General features: G+C 35.6%; 2 protein-coding genes across 2 annotated transcripts in view; both read left to right on the top strand.

Moving 5' to 3' along the window:
* LOC107681246 (ectonucleoside triphosphate diphosphohydrolase 2-like) overlaps positions 1–3,027 on the top strand; it is a 5,003-nt gene extending 1,976 nt beyond the window's left edge. The window contains exons 2-4 of the mRNA XM_016477487.1: positions 1,757–1,837; positions 2,171–2,305; positions 2,399–3,027. Of these exons, the coding sequence (XP_016332973.1) occupies positions 1,823–1,837; positions 2,171–2,305; positions 2,399–2,602 (354 nt within the window). The 5' untranslated portion in view covers positions 1,757–1,822 and the 3' untranslated portion in view covers positions 2,603–3,027. The remainder of the gene's footprint in view (positions 1–1,756; positions 1,838–2,170; positions 2,306–2,398) is intronic.
* A 263-nt stretch (positions 3,028–3,290) lies between these two features.
* LOC107681244 (negative elongation factor B-like) lies at positions 3,291–10,362 on the top strand. The gene is made up of 13 exons (XM_016477483.1): positions 3,291–3,587; positions 4,641–4,801; positions 4,904–5,003; positions 5,217–5,447; positions 6,078–6,263; positions 6,551–6,663; positions 6,757–6,859; positions 8,006–8,101; positions 8,196–8,338; positions 8,412–8,518; positions 8,615–8,756; positions 8,877–8,985; positions 9,646–10,362. Exons 1-13 carry the CDS (start codon positions 3,486–3,488, stop codon positions 9,802–9,804), a joined length of 1,752 nt encoding a protein of 583 aa, XP_016332969.1. The 5' UTR covers positions 3,291–3,485; the 3' UTR covers positions 9,805–10,362.
* The last annotated feature ends 5,485 nt before the right edge of the window (positions 10,363–15,847 follow it).

The following is a 15,847-nucleotide window of genomic DNA, read 5'->3' as shown; positions in this document are numbered from 1 at the left end:
ATGTGTTGTGAGGAGTTGCAGCGCGTTTCTTCATTTGCATGTGTTGTGAGGATTTGCAGCGCGTTTCTTCGTTTGCATGTGTTGTGAGGATTTGCAGCGCGTGTGTTGTCAAACTGATGAAGATGTTTTCTTACTTTGCTGGTCAATTTGCAATTTGCATGTGTTTTCTTAAGTTGCAGCGCGTTGAGCTCTCTCGGCCACCGTAAGAAACAAAGACTCCGACTATCGAAATAAAGTGTAAAGGGAATGATTTCTTAAGGATCATGTGACACTGAAGACTGAAGTAATGGCTGCTGAAAATATATTATATAAATATATTCAAAAACAGTTATTTTAACGGGTGTGTGACATCAAAGTACAGAGCTATAGAGAGCAGACGGCTCCTCATGCTTTCGAATCGCTCTCGTGTCATACACTGGTTGTTCTTCACAGCCCTGCTTCAAGTCGAACACACCTAATAATTACAGTGCAGTGGTTTGCCCGATCAAACGTGAGTTACTGCCGTTCGTTACTACAGCCTAGAGGTTGCTAGCTAGCTATGCCTTCGTCACATAAATGCATAATACCTGTGTGGCCTTCAGGTGCCTTACCGTGCTCAGAAATGGACAAATGCCTGATTAAACAATTAATAACATGCATATCCTAATTAAAGGACAAAGGCAGGTGCTGGTGTACAAAATACATAACTTTATTCCTTATTACACTTGCATATAATGCTAAGACATTTCACAACATGACAGGTAAAAAAAAGGGTATAATGTGGTGTACACAGGCAAGGCAGGTCATAAACCCTTTAAATACAAAACCCACTACACACAATAAGTTACTCCAATTCACAAGCAGAGAATCACACCACAAATTAAGCAATCACCTTCACGTGATACACTGCAATCAGCACACTTCTGTGATCAACTTTAAAGGGTATTATTGCATATTGCTCAATGCCATTACACTGAATTGTACCGTTGTTACCATCAATACCCAAACAAACAAAATAAAAGAATACAATTCCAAAGAAATACAACACAACACAATGCAATACAATCGAAAACAAACTACGAAAAGAACACAAGAAAAGTCTCTCCCCCTTCACGTTTCTCAACGCGCTCACTGAGCGCTGCGTCTAATTAACACACAACAAACACTAAATCATTAATTTAATATGGAGGTAAAGAAAATAGTGGCTGACAAACTCTCCTGAACCATAGATGCAGTCTACCAAATGTATCCTTATAAAACGTGATCTCGCGCCGCTTTACTGAAACAATTCAAATTGAATCACACCGCAATCGATGAATTGATTTAAATATGCTGTAATGACTAAAATAATAGCGAAACCAAATGACGTTCGGTTCTAATAATGTTTGGTCTTGGCATTCTTCCTGTAACGGAGATGAAACATACATAGTACTAAAATACTCTGACTTTACTCATGACGCTGCAACAATGCTACGGAATATATAGCATGAACAAGTCAGCGTGACGAGTATACGATTACAGAATGAATGAGTCGGTTCTTTTTAGCGAATCACAAACAAACAGTGCAGCCTGTAGTGCAGCCTGTAGTTTGATTCCCTATACTAATGACTCCAATGAGTCAGTTCTTCTTAGTGAATCAGACACTGCAATCTGTTAATTGCTTTGCATCCCTAGATGCACTGCATTGTTTTAATGTGATAAGGCCTACAGTAGCTAATTCCTCTTTATTTGGTGCAGGCGTTTTCTGCTTTTTTTCTACACTCATTCGTTCCTCCAGAAAGCTGCAGGCATCACCTTCACGTCTCCAGTAGATTTAGAGGATGCCATCCGTGTTGTCTGCAACATGAGCTTTCAGGAGGTAAATTGAATTTTGAGCCCTGCAATTTTAAGTTGACTTGTCAGTAATTGACTAGAAAAAATTTAAGAACATTCTACAACAACCAATTAAGAGAACTTGCATTGTTCCTCTATGAAAATATATTTAATAGGCCTATGTTCACTTTGCATTGTTTGATTCAATCTTTAACAACTGATGCAATATTTAAGCTGTTTTAGCTGTTTGTCAAGTGTTTCACCAGACTTGTCAGAGCGAATAATTCCTAAGCCTAGTTTTTAATTAAACTTAAATGTGATGAAATTTTAAATATTCCCCCAGGCAATATCTCTTTCTAACTCCCTCTCTCTCTCTGAGATGCAGAATAAGTTTCCTGATGAGGGGAACCATTTGAGGGATTACTGTGCAGATTCCATCCTTCTGCAGGTGCTCCTGATCAATGGATATGGCTTCAATGATCTCTCCTTCCCACACATCTCCTTTCGGGAGAAAGTAAGCCCTCAGGAAGACAGCTCTATATGCAGTTTTAAGTTATAGTTATCATATCCTGTCAAGCCAATGTCAACTTGTTACTTTGGTTTGCAGGCTGAAGACACTTCTGTCGGCTGGTCCCTTGGCTACATGCTAAGTTTAAGCAACTTGCTGGCAGCTGAAAATGTGCTTGTGAGAAAAACACTGCACCCAGATGCCTGGCGTGCTGCTGTCTTCCTCTTCTCAGTCCTTCTTATTGCGTCTATATTTTTTCTGCTGCGAACCTACCAAAAGAATGCCACTAAATTATGTTGTTGATCATTATGCACTAAAGAGTTTTTCTGTCCTTAAGGGAAAAGCTGTAAGTATATGCAGTATATGAAAAAGTATCAACTTTTGTCAGTAAAAGTAAAAACGTCAGATTGTGTCGATGTAATTCGCTGTAAAATTGATGTGGAATTCATGAAGATGTCTGTTAAGTATTAAATTGACATGAATTAATATGTAAACAGAAAAATAGAACCAGCACTTCCAACACTTAACATTTCAGAAATCCTATCTGGTCTTTAAACAGCCTTGCTTCCACTTCTTAATGACTCGGGTGAATGTGGAAATTTAGAACAAGGAAATATTTCTTTTTTTAGCCACCCACTGTTGCATAAACCTCTTAGTTTCTGATCCTCAATCAGCTGAACAGAAGAGTCTATCGGTTGTTGTGGGTGGGCCCACAGTTCATGACATCTTTGTACCACACACACGGTACTTTTTTTTATTTTTTTATGACTTTTTATTTCATATTCTGTTTTCTTTTATTTCGTCCAAGAGTCAGAATTGTATTAAACTCTAGAATTGTTATAATAAAGACAAGTGTATTATTGCAACGGTATGTTGTCCTTTTTTTCATTTATTTATTTTACAAACAAATCATTTAAATCACAGATGTTCTCTAGAATCTTTTAATACTGCCGTTCAATGATAAGGGCATAGTATTCACATGTACCAGCTAGGAACATTTCTTAGGCGGAACCTATTACGAAGTATCAGAAACAAGAGTGTTGACGAGGTTGCACAGTTAGGAAGTGTGCGAATTCAGATAACAACGGACAATGCAAATCTAGCCCACATCTGTTGTATTTCTGTTGTCATTGCATTGTATTTTTATTTCGTTTTGATGCAGTTAAAATAGTGACAGCCACTCAAAATGTTCGCAGGGTTACCGGAGTTGGGAATATCCAATGGAGAAGATCTGAAAGAAACTCTCACTAACTGTACAGAACCCCTGAAAGCCATCGACCAGTTTCAGGTTAGAGCTTAATACACTTGGATATGTACCTCTTTCTCTAAAACAGTCACAGTCTTTAAATGTCTTGCATTAGGCATAAAGCATTTCGCTCGCATGCAGCAGTCATCTTCATTGATTATAATGGGAGGGATCTAGTTTCTGGCGTCGCTTGCAGTGTGACTTGTCATATGACAGCATATGACAAGATGATTAAACAGATATCTATTTGAGCATAATAATTAATATGTTACTAGTACTTATTTGAATTACTAGTAAGTAATCCAATATGCCCTCTTCTAGTATCTAATTGTAGCTCATTACTAATAACTAAGGAATAAGTAGTGCCTAATGAATACCCTTGTGAAAAAGTAGAGTGCAATTGTAATAAATTTGCAGTTCAAATCTTAAACGTATATTAAAAAAAAAAAAAACAGTTCTTGCAGATAATATAGTATTAATGAAATTTTAAAAAGCCTTTAAGTGTCCGTACAGTCCACGTTACTGACTCTTAACACACTTAAGTACACTTTAAAAAAAGTGTTTTGTAATATTGTCAAATTAAAAGTTTGTTTAAAGTACGTTTTAATTTTTTAAAATCTTTTCTACACTTAGTTTGATGTGTTGTCTAACATACTAATGCACATGTCATTTGCTTGATTATATTTTAACTGTAGTGTGTTATTTGGTATTACATTTAAAGTGAATATATTTAAAATGTGTTAAATTGCAACTTCATCATTACAAATATATTATAGTTTATATGTAGTTTCCTCAGAAATGAAAGTATATTTTAGTTTGCCATAAATGTCAGTACATTCAACAGTGCACTTAAACTATATTTCACAGACACTAACAGTAATTAGGAAATTACATATAAAAAGTGCTACTTCATCTGGTTAAAATATATATTTTTTAACTTATTGCAGTTGCATTGAAATTAAGTGTCTGAAAACATATATTTAAGTATATTCTTTAAAAGCATATTATTTCCATAAATAGTACCTTTCTAAAAAGTATGTTCATGTTGTGTTGTGTCTTGCTGTGTTTTTAATACAACTGTATTGTCATTCACAGATGGAAAATGGCATATTGTTGCCAACCCTACAGTCTGCATTGCCTTTCCTGGACCTTCACGGGACTCCACGGCTGGAGTTTCACCAGTCAGTCTTTGATGAACTTCGAGAAAAGCTGATGGAGCGTGTTGCCACCATTGCAGAGGGCAAGGATGAGGACAGGTGAATGAAAAGTTTGATTTCCACAATTTTTTTTTATACAGCAGATCATAGTCATAATCAGCGGATAAAAATCATACTAATGCATCCCCTAAATTCACACAGGTACGTAAAACTGGAAGAACTTCTTGAGAAAAGCTTCCCATTGGTGAAGATGCCATCCATACAGCCCATTGTCATGCAAGTGCTAAAACATCTGCCAAAGGTTTGAATGTGTTCTGTGCAATGACTTATTACTAGTGGTTGGGTGTCAGATATATTTCAAGAAAGCACAGTATACAGACTCATTTTAAACCTTATTTTGCAGATTTCAGCCTTAGGTGTGCAATCTATTTTTGTTCATTTATAATTTATTATTATAGTTATCATAACAGTGCTTTTAGTATAACAGTGACAATCTGTTTGCACCCTCATGCAGGTACCTGAGAAGAAGCTGAAGCAGGTGATGGCTGATAAAGAGCTGTACAAAGTCTGCGCAGTGGAGGTGAAACGGCAGATTTGGCAAGACAATCAGGCTCTTTTCGGGGACGAGGTGTCTCCTCTATTGAAACAGTATATTGTGGAGAAGGAGGCGGCTCTTTTCAGCAGTGACCTCTCCATCCTTCACAACTTTTTCAGTCCTTCACCCAAAACACGGCGACAGGGTGAGGTAAGTGGCAGGTGTTTTTTCTTACACTATTGGAATTAATAAAGTCATTTTTTAATACATTGAAATTTCAGTTGTAACTGTAATTTGCTCAGTTAGATACAGAGTCTTTATTATAGTATGTTTATACTAAAGCAGAATGGGCCAGTCTAATTTGGACTATTTAGATCAATAATCTTATCATTAATTTGAAAACTGTGTCAGTATTAATGTAATGTTTCTTTAAGGAAATTCTAAAACATTAAAACCATTATTAAAACATTCCAAAAAACTTATCATTTTCTAACAATACTATGCATACCTAAAAAGATTTTAAGATTAATTTTGAATGTGAATAGCATAAGTAAATGTTCTTGTAATGTTGTATCAATGTGATTGTGTTAACGTTAATCTTATGTTCTTATAATTCTAACGTACTAATGTCAGTTTTTATGTGATTTTTGTAATTTAGCATGATGGTAATTTAGTGTTAATGTAATGTTGTGTCAATGGTATTGTAAAGGTTGTTTAATGTTATTCTTATTTATTTATTCTTTATTCTTTTTTTTTTTTTGACAAACTTGGTTTTTGGTGATTATGTTTGGTGATTATATGTGAACTCTGTCCACACTGTGATTTTGTTTTTTTTGTCAGGTGGTGTTGAAGCTGACTCAGATGATTGGGAAGAATGTGAAGCTCTATGATATGGTACTACAGTTCCTGCGGACACTATTCCTGCGCACACGGAACGTTCACTACTGCACCCTGCGAGCTGAGCTGCTCATGTCCCTCCATGACCTCGACATCAGCGAGATCTGTTCAGTTGACCCCTGTCACAAGGTGTCTGTTTTCAACTGCAACTTCATGATTAAGCACCATTTGTAGAGGCCTTCTATTTATCATGTTTGTATAAAATGGTCTAAGTAACTGTTACAAAAAGGTACAGGAACTGAACTCTTTCTGAAAGTCAGACCTCCAAGCAGTGTTTTGGTTGTTTATAAAAGAAAACAATTAAAAACGGTTTGGAACTATTGCAGTGTGTGATCATGTACCATAAAGTTGACCACTTTCAATTCAAACACACCCTACAATGCAAAATACTTATCTCTGCTCTTATCCTTTGGTAGTTTTCTTGGTGTTTGGATGCCTGCATCAGGGAAAAGTTTGTGGATGCTAAACGGGCCCGAGAGTTACAAGGTTTCCTGGATGGGGTGAAGAAAGGGCAGGAACAAGTGTTAGGGTACAAGATTCACCTATCCATACAGACACATGGTAACATAGCTTACCCTTAAAAAATTAAAAATGTTACACACTCTGTCTCTGTTTCTCACAGAGACCTGTCTATGATACTCTGTGACCCATTTGCCTGTAACACACTAGTGTTGAGTACCGTGAGGAACCTTCAGGAGCTATTGAGCCAGGATGCCCTGCCCAGAGTAAGACGTTTTTTTTAAAGAGTTTTTTTTGTGTTGTTATTGCCAACAAAAACTTATTAAAAGTAGTTTTTGGATGTAATGATGCATCCCGGGCCAGTTGAAAATCGATAAAAAAAATGTGCGACGATTCAAATCGGTTGAGATGTTAAATGAATCTCAATACAGTTGGGGTGGTTGTTTATATGAATGTATCTCTGAGGGGAACTGACTGTCTTTAGAAAAGTTTAGATGACATTTTCTTTTAATTTTGCATCTGTATAATGCATATTAAAGTACTGTTTATAAGAGCAGCGCTGCTTTGTTTACAGCGGTAATGAAGGAAACGCTATATTTCTGCTGTTCCATAAGCACCACCTTCTGGCAGAGAGTGAATTTGCATTCTCATTCAGCCCATCTGCTGTTTCTGTTCAGATGTTTTATGTAGTACAGTTTCACAAAGCTAAAATTTGTTTTGCTTCAGGTTTGGAAATAATACAATATCATTTAAATCCAAAACTGCTCATGCTGCGTGCATGCAGCATCTTTGTTTTTAACGTGATTAAAATGCAGTGGTTGCTTCTAATTTTAAATGGAAAGAGCACAGAAAACCCTTACTTTGTTTTTATTAAAATATTTATTTTATTTGCATTAATTTATTTGATTTTGGATTAGTGTTAAAATATATAGTTTTGTTATTCTAAATATTTCAATTTCACAAAGAAATGTGAAGCATTTTGTTCAAGCAATAATAAAAGGGTACCTTTTCATTTATAACTTAAAACTAATTTTGTTAAAATCGTCAGAAAATCATATCGTGGAATCAGTATCATAAATCGTATCGCATTGTGAGTTGAGTGAATTGTTACATCTCTATTGGTTATTAAAATAAAGCTGAAATTAAGTAGAATATAAATATTAGATGGAAAAACATAAACTTTGCAAGTTTAAATTGTAGAGTAAATTGTATAAATTCAATTAAGATAATATACAAAACTGAAACAAAAATTAATTCAATCGAAATAGAAATATTAAAAAGAATAATAAAGCACATCTTTTAAACTTAAAATATAAAATTAAAAGTTAATTTGAAATATTAACACATAGAAATAATACTAAAATAACATGCTAATATTTCATGCTATGAAATCACTCTGTGTTCATGTACAGGACAGCCCTGAGCTTCTCCTTCTGCTGCGGATGCTTTCTCTTGGCCAGGGTGCCTGGGATATGATTGACAGCCAGGTTTTTAAAGAGCCCCGAATGGTAAGATTAACTTCTGGCATTCTTCAATACACTATAACCTAACATTTGAAATGGGTTTGTACAGTTACTCAAGGCTGGTCTTGTTTTCCATCAGGATTTGGAGGTGGTAACGCGCTTCCTGCCTGCCATGATGTCAATAGTGGTGGATGACTACACGTTCACTGTGGAGCAGAAACTGCCGAGTGAGGAGAAAACCTCTCTGACGTACCCCACCACGCTGCCTGAAACCTTCTCCAGGTATGCTCCTCAGCTCAATATTTTCAGCAAACACTCAGTTTTCTCAAATGGATGGTGTTTTTGTCTTGTCTAGGTATATACAGGAAAACAGGGTGGCGTGTGAGATCGGTCTTTATTATGTGCTTCATATTGCCAAGCAGAGGAATAAAAATGCTTTACAGCGGCTTCTGTTTACACTGGGTGAGACTCCTGTCAGAGACTTTGGATTAATGGATCCATTAGTCAAAGCCTCACAGACACTGATCACTTTGGGTGTGTGTGTGTGTGTTTGTGCAGTTGATACCTATAACGACATGGCATTTGGAGACATCTTTCTCCATCTTCTCACTGGTCATCTGACTCTGCTCTCTGATGAATTTGGATCCGAGGAGTTCTGTACTGCAGTCTTTGATAACTTCCTCCTCACATCTTTCTCTAGGTCTGTATTACCTTTTTATAGACCAAATTCTTCAGTGCTTGAAAAAAAATAATTAGTCAGATAAAAATCAAGTGGCTCAGTTCACTGCAGTTCTAGTATGTTTTTCGCTCTCGCTTGCAGTAAGGAGAATGTTCACCGACACTGTCTTCGCTTGCTGAATCATCTCCATCAGAAGGTGCTGGTGTCCTACATGGAAACCTTAATGAAGACACTTGAACCACCAAAACAGGTATTAAAACAGGAAACAGAATGAATGTGAATTTGCTGAAATAATGCCTAAATTACTGTAACTACTGATTAACATTGTCCAATGTTAATGCAACAGTGCCGGTCCACTTTTTCAGTTGCCTTATAGTCCTGGGAAATATTTTTCTCATTCATTTTTCCCATAGGGATTATAAAAAATACTATACAGACTTAAAGAAAAAGTTTAAGAGTTATAAGACATGGATCAATCCAACCAGATATGAGCAGAGTTACAACATTACAAACTTTTATTATTTATAGAAAATTATATTTGTTGGAATTCTGCAGCTGAACACAAATCTAAAAAAAAGTTGAAATAATGTAGGCTGATGCTTTTTTCAGCAGAAGCATATACCATTGGTTAACCATAAGTACTAGTATTTGGTAGTGATTGTTTAAGTCATTTGATTTGGATTAACGATTACCAATTTTTTTTCCCATTGAAACAACATGCACTGATGACTCGTTTTATAAAACCAGATTAAGAAAGTAAATGGAGTTAATGTTGACCTTAAAGGTCGCTAGATGGCACCTCATCCACTTCTGTTCACAGATGATAAAAGTATTCTCTGTTCCTCTTTGTACTGTTTCTCTTATGCTGACATTTTATAAAGTAACCATGTTTTAATTCATGCTATTACAGAGCAGTGAGTCATTGAAGGAGCTGTACACCCTGTTGAAGGAGAAGCTCGAAGCTTCTAAGAAAAGCCCCCCGGAGCCAGAGGAAGCCCCTTCTCTGGATCTGGGCCTTCACCCTGTTACTGTGCCCTCCACCCCCTCCACCCCCACAACCCCTCTTTGAGAGAGACTGGATGCCCCAGCCACTAGAGAGCAGCAACAGCAATCACGTTCACATGGGGATAGACCACAAGCCTTATGTCATAAAGACTGACCTGAACGTGTGTAAAATCCAACAGTGCTGGTTATGAATTTAGTTTTTCTTCTTTTTTTCTTTTATAAGGGTCATTTTAAAAGCCTTTTCCATTTTGCAATTTTGTTGGCTCAGCTCTTTTTCCATTTATATGTTTCTTTTAAGACAATTTAGTCTTGTTTCATTGTTGTATGAGTTCAAATATAGTCTCTTATGTACAGCATTTCATGGTTAAGTATGTTTTGCTTTGGATTGTGTCAGTGACAAGCCCTAGTGTAAATAAAACATTTGGTAAGAAAGTTTACAGTCCTTGATTTTGGAGTGTTTAAATGCGTTAAACTTAACTGATTAGATGTATTGTTTTTTTTGTTTCGTTTTTTGCCCAACACTGTGTCCAAGCCAGACATGGCTAAAAGACACAACACAATCTGTCACTGCCATTCAGAAGATTGGCAGCCTCTCTTTCTGCAATCAAACTGCTGTCTCGCACCCGCAACCAAATAGATAAGTACAAAGTGTTATTATTATTATCATAATAAAAATAATGATAAAAACATTTAACAATATGCAAAATACATACTCAGTAACTGATACAATCTTTGTCATGGAATGCACTTTTTTACATAAGGCTTTTAAGGTCTAAGGTGAATTATCTGTTGTTGCTTTCATTATGGCTGTTAAAATAATATGGCTATAAAAGTAGGCAAAAAAAAAAGGAAATATGGACTATTAAAAAGTGATTTTCTGGCCCTGGAAGTGTCATGAATATTTGTACAGTTTTTAAAAATGATAGAAAATGGGAAATTCTACAATTATACTTCGCACTTCATCGTTTTTTTTTTCTTTTTTCTTTAATGTTTAATTTATGTTCTATGCAAATGAGTGTCTTTTAATGAGATAATGATTTGCATATTTAAACATAATCTAATTTTCATTAAAGGGGTCATATGATGCGATTTCAATTTTGCCACAGCACACCTCGCTTTTTTAGACCGATGAGCTTTGTAAAAATCGACGCGTTTCAGAAAGGCGGGGCATAGAGGAGAAACAATAATGTACAGTATGTGGAAAATAATGTGTTCTTTTAACCTTAAACCGCATAAACACATTTCATTACACATAATAATGTTCTTTTTAGCAACATCATATGACCCCTTTTAACTATAAGTTATTTTTTCTCTATTCACCTGTGTTGTACATAAAATGCCTAGAACATTCTCTGTGCTGCTGTCTCCACCTAGTGTCTTGTAATGAGGGCCTGGCTCAGTGAATGGCCTTCTGTCTTGTGATGTTTGTTGTTGTGGTGTGTCATATGCAGTAGCTCAGCATAATCTGACAGATGCACCTCATAACCTCTAGAGTCCCCCCTCTTACTGTCATAGTTGCTATCAATTGTGTATCTATCTATCTATCTATCTATCTATCAACTTGATAGCGTTCAGTCGGATTTTTCCAGTCATCATCTGGTGGAAATTATGGTGTAATGGTGTTTCCCCATGGGAAATAAAATAACCGCAGCAATATTTAACATCTTCCCCACACTGCTAAAATGTGTTTACTTTATACAAGTACTGGTTGCAGTAAATAGGAATTGAGCAAGTACATAAAAGGAAGACATGCCCACATTTGAAACCGAGAAGACACCAAGCGCCCAGAGATGATGAGCTCTTCCTTTTTTTACTTCAGTTAAAAAAAGGCCTGTTTTACTGTCATAGTTTATGCAGCGGTTGTTGCGCCATATCTGTTCCCATGCCGAGCAATCACTCTTCATTAGAAGAGCATTTAATTCACATCAGTTTATTTAACAGACGCTCTTATTTTATGTCAATGTTTCTTTGCTTTACATTTTTCAAAATACAACTCTGGATTTAATAGAGTTTTACAATAAAAATAAATCCCAGTTTTTTAATATGGTCTCAGACATTTATGAAAATTTAAAAGCATGTTAATTTTGTAAGTAGTTCCTGTATTAGCATGTGTAGTTTGCAAGTCTTCTGGCTTGGAAGTTGCAGGAGCAGTTCCTGGTGGGTTAGTTGCTCGTCCCTGTTCTGTCAGTTCGGACAACATCATACTTGCCTCACAGCACATACACTGCCTCATTTCATTATTCGTCAATGTTACAGCTGCTCAGGGCATGTTACACGGACTCTTTCGGCAGAATATGTCTTCATATGCTGACAAAATGTTCTCTTCTGACACCTGACCTAAATGTCTAAATTTTTTAAAGCTTCTCTGTTCAAAAATGTGATCATAATATTATTTTAACAAGTAATTTAAGGGATAATGTCCGCAAAACTGCCCATCTTGTTTTTAACTAAAGAGGGGGTGTGCGGTAATTTTTAACTTGAATGTGCGAGACATCCGGTCACTTCCGCTTTCAGTTATTTTTTAGCAGTACAAAAACAGTCCGTACTACTGTTTGATATTGCAAAAAAGGTATTTTATTATCATATTATTTTTATTTATTATCGTAATCATGAGCACATTGGTTTGTAGTACAAATAGTTTAAATTTAGTTTTCAAATTATTTTTTATTCTTATTTACTCGTACATTCACAGAAAATACCTTATGTCTGCATTGCAAAAAAGTTGGATTAATGGCCATGATTTTGAAATTAAATGCCCAACAAACACATTGGGGTCTGATAAATAATATATAGTCTGATGTTTAGGACTAAAAACCTCACAGGCTTGTTTTATATTTAGTATAAAATAAAACAAAGGTGGCAACTAACTGTTTAGTGTGGGATTAGTTTTGTATGGCATCAGTGCTCTTTTTTTTGTGGGCATTCAAGCCATCCCCGGACTTTTATGACCTTTAACTTGATTTGTGGGTGGCATGTAGCAAGTATCATATCCTTGGCAGGTATAGGCTAAAGAAATACTCAATTAAAAAGTGCAAAGATATTAGTAATTCAGACAAAGTGTGCATCTGATTATCTTTAAGTAGTTATGAAACAGTTACATATGAAACTAATTTTGACTGTTGACTTGATGAACTATGCAGAAAGCATATAGGCCTAATGCATTTATTTTGTGTCCTTGTTTCGCTTTCAGTTCTGAACCTCCACCTTCTCAAATGATCTAATTATAGACATACATTATCTTTTATTTTTCACTTTTACTGCAGCCATATACAAAGTGATGCAACTCCTTAGTACGCTCTTCACAAGTTATGCTTTTGCAGTTCAGCAGTCAAGTTTGTGTGTGCCCATCTTGCAAGCTTTCTCACCCACATTAAAGATAGCATCAAACACATTGGTCTCTCAGATTAAAAGGAGATATGCTTTAAATATTCACAGGAAGTCTTCAAGGGCCATATATAATGCCTTACAGATGTCTAGAGAATTATTGTCTCCATCAAGCTCCATCATTCAGGCTTCTCACAGATGGACTTAAAGGTACCAAAATCGGTTATGTTTTCTTTGCAAATGTATTGTTTATACAAAATTTTATTTAAAAAATGTTTGTTTTTGAATGTTTATAATTATTTCAAAATGTTACTCACTATGTGAAGGTTTGGTGAGTAAGTGACGAACACAGATATTAATTTTGTTATCTTGTGGAACCATTCATAAATGTTAATATTCAAACCACCTGTTAACCTCAGATGACCTTTAAGTCAGATGTTATGATGAAGACCAGGGATCTTCTATATTCTCTCTGTACCTGTATCTTAAGGTGTTTTCACACTTGAGTCCTCTTTTTAAAACACCTTTATCGTTCTATTTAGTGCAAAAGGCCTGGGGTAAATTTTTCACGCTGCCATCTGATTTTTGCCGATGTAAAATACATGTGATATACATATCTTTGCTGATATGTTTTATGTCATTAATCCAAATTACTGAATCAAATGTTCTATCTAAATTAACACATTTTGACAATTTAGTAGAATAACTCAATTCTGGTTTAAATTAATTATATACAAGGCTTTTCTTTTTTCTTTTTTTTAATTGAAGGAATGTTTTGAAAGAATAGATTATGAATTCAGATGGAATGATTCCACTCAATGATGAACAATGAATATGTCTGAAATGGAATTAATTAAAAGATAACTGCAAGAATTGTAACAATGATTGTAAAATAAAATAAAATTATAAAATATCAGCAACTACATAATACTGGTGGCTTCTGCGCCAATTCTGAGAGTCATCTTAGGGTCAAACTTTTATTTTCTTAAAAACAATAACAATATTTGTTGACATACAAACCTAAATGAATTAGTGTGTCCAGACTTTAATTAAAATTTTGAACCATTAACAAAGAAACACAAAAAATTTTTTATGTGCAACATAAAATAAATGAACAGATCACTAGATAATACACTCGAAAAACAGGCTCAGCAACAACTATTTTGGAGTTATGACAAATTCTCATAAAATTATGTTCAGCCAACAAAACTACACTGAGTTAGAGGAATTTAATAAAAGCCAAATGTTTGTGCAGATTACTCAAAAATATTTTGACATAATTCAACATTGTCACTGCCTAATTTTCAAAGTTATCATGAAAAGTAAAAAAAAAATCAGTTAAAAGAAATTTTGGTTTAAGTTACACACAATATTACGTTAATATAATGATCAATATGTCAACAGAACTCATCAAAATAATGTTTGCTTCTTAAAAGGTTTAATTAAGTAAATTATAGATGTTTTAATGCAACCATGCATTCATTTAAGTTGTGGTGAAAAATCCAAGGGATCTTAATCCATCTAACCTTAATTCATGATATTTCTTTCTTCAGTGTAACCATGATTTATTATAAATCTAAAAATATTATTATCTGGCGTTTTTTACAGATGAACAGTGCAGAGTTCTCCTCCATCTCTAACACCACCAGCGGTGACAGCAGTAGGTTTTGTCCCATAAAGCCCCAGCACATCTCCATTTCTGTGCTCATTTGTCTGACTTTCCTGGTGGGACTCCTGCTTAATGTCTTCAGTCTGTGGGTGTTCACATGCAGGACACCAGAATGGACGTCCAGCACTGTTCTTCAGTTTCATCTAGCTGTCAGTGATGTCCTTATGTGTCCTATGGGACCGTTTATGGCAGTATATTATCACACTGCTAACTGGCTTTTTGGGAAAGCTCTCTGTCGGCTTAAAATAGCTTTAATAACCTTTCATATTTACAGCAGTATTCTGTTTCTGACTCTCATTAGCATTCACCGCTATGTGGCCGTGGTACGCTACAACCAAGACTCTTACATGAATCGAAAGGACTTTGTCCAGAAGCTCTGTGTTGGAGTTTGGCTTTTTGTATTGGTTAAAGGAACTGTTTTAGCAGCTGTTTTAGACACAAGCACCGTGGACAATCGCACGTTATGCCTCAGCATTCACCAAGGACAATATACTGACTTTTATTTAATTGTAAACTTCACTGTCCTCATTCCTGGATTACTTCTATCCTTCATTGTTTCTGCGATCTGCTACACTCTTCTGGTGCGCTCGATATCCCGTCTCGACACTAGCCATGATAGTGGACAAGCTATTAAGAGCAAATCATGTAAAATGGTAGCTGTTTGTTTGGCTATTTTTGTTGTTTGTTTCACGCCTATGAATGTGGTGCGCAGTGTGGGTCTTGTGGTCAAGAAATTCTTACCCCAAAAATGCAGTCTCCTTTTAAAAGTGGAGACTGCATACTATGTGTCATGGATCTTGGCTGGAGCCAACTGCTGTCTCGATCCAATTATCTATTGTTTCAGCTGTCAGAAATGCACAAAAACATTTCGTATCTCTCTTAGGAAACTAGGTTTGAGGCTTGAAATGAGTCACGGCGAATGTTCATAAGATTGCCCTCATGTTAGCAAGAACAGCCCTTGGTTAGCAAGGAACATACTGAAACTGTTGTTACAGTATATATATGTATTATGTATGTGTTGGCATTTTGTGTTGATACATTTTTTTTATTTGGTCTCATTCTGTATCGCGTATCTTGTCAGTGTCTGCGCTTGCTTGGCCATTTGTTGTGGAGA

This window comes from Sinocyclocheilus anshuiensis, unplaced genomic scaffold (assembly GCF_001515605.1).
Source record: "Sinocyclocheilus anshuiensis isolate Anshui unplaced genomic scaffold, SAMN03320099.WGS_v1.1 scaffold1495, whole genome shotgun sequence".
Classification (NCBI taxonomy): Eukaryota; Metazoa; Chordata; class Actinopteri; order Cypriniformes; family Cyprinidae; genus Sinocyclocheilus; species Sinocyclocheilus anshuiensis.
The sequence above is the reverse complement of the archived record's forward strand: the minus strand, read 5'-3'. Positions and strand labels throughout refer to the sequence as shown.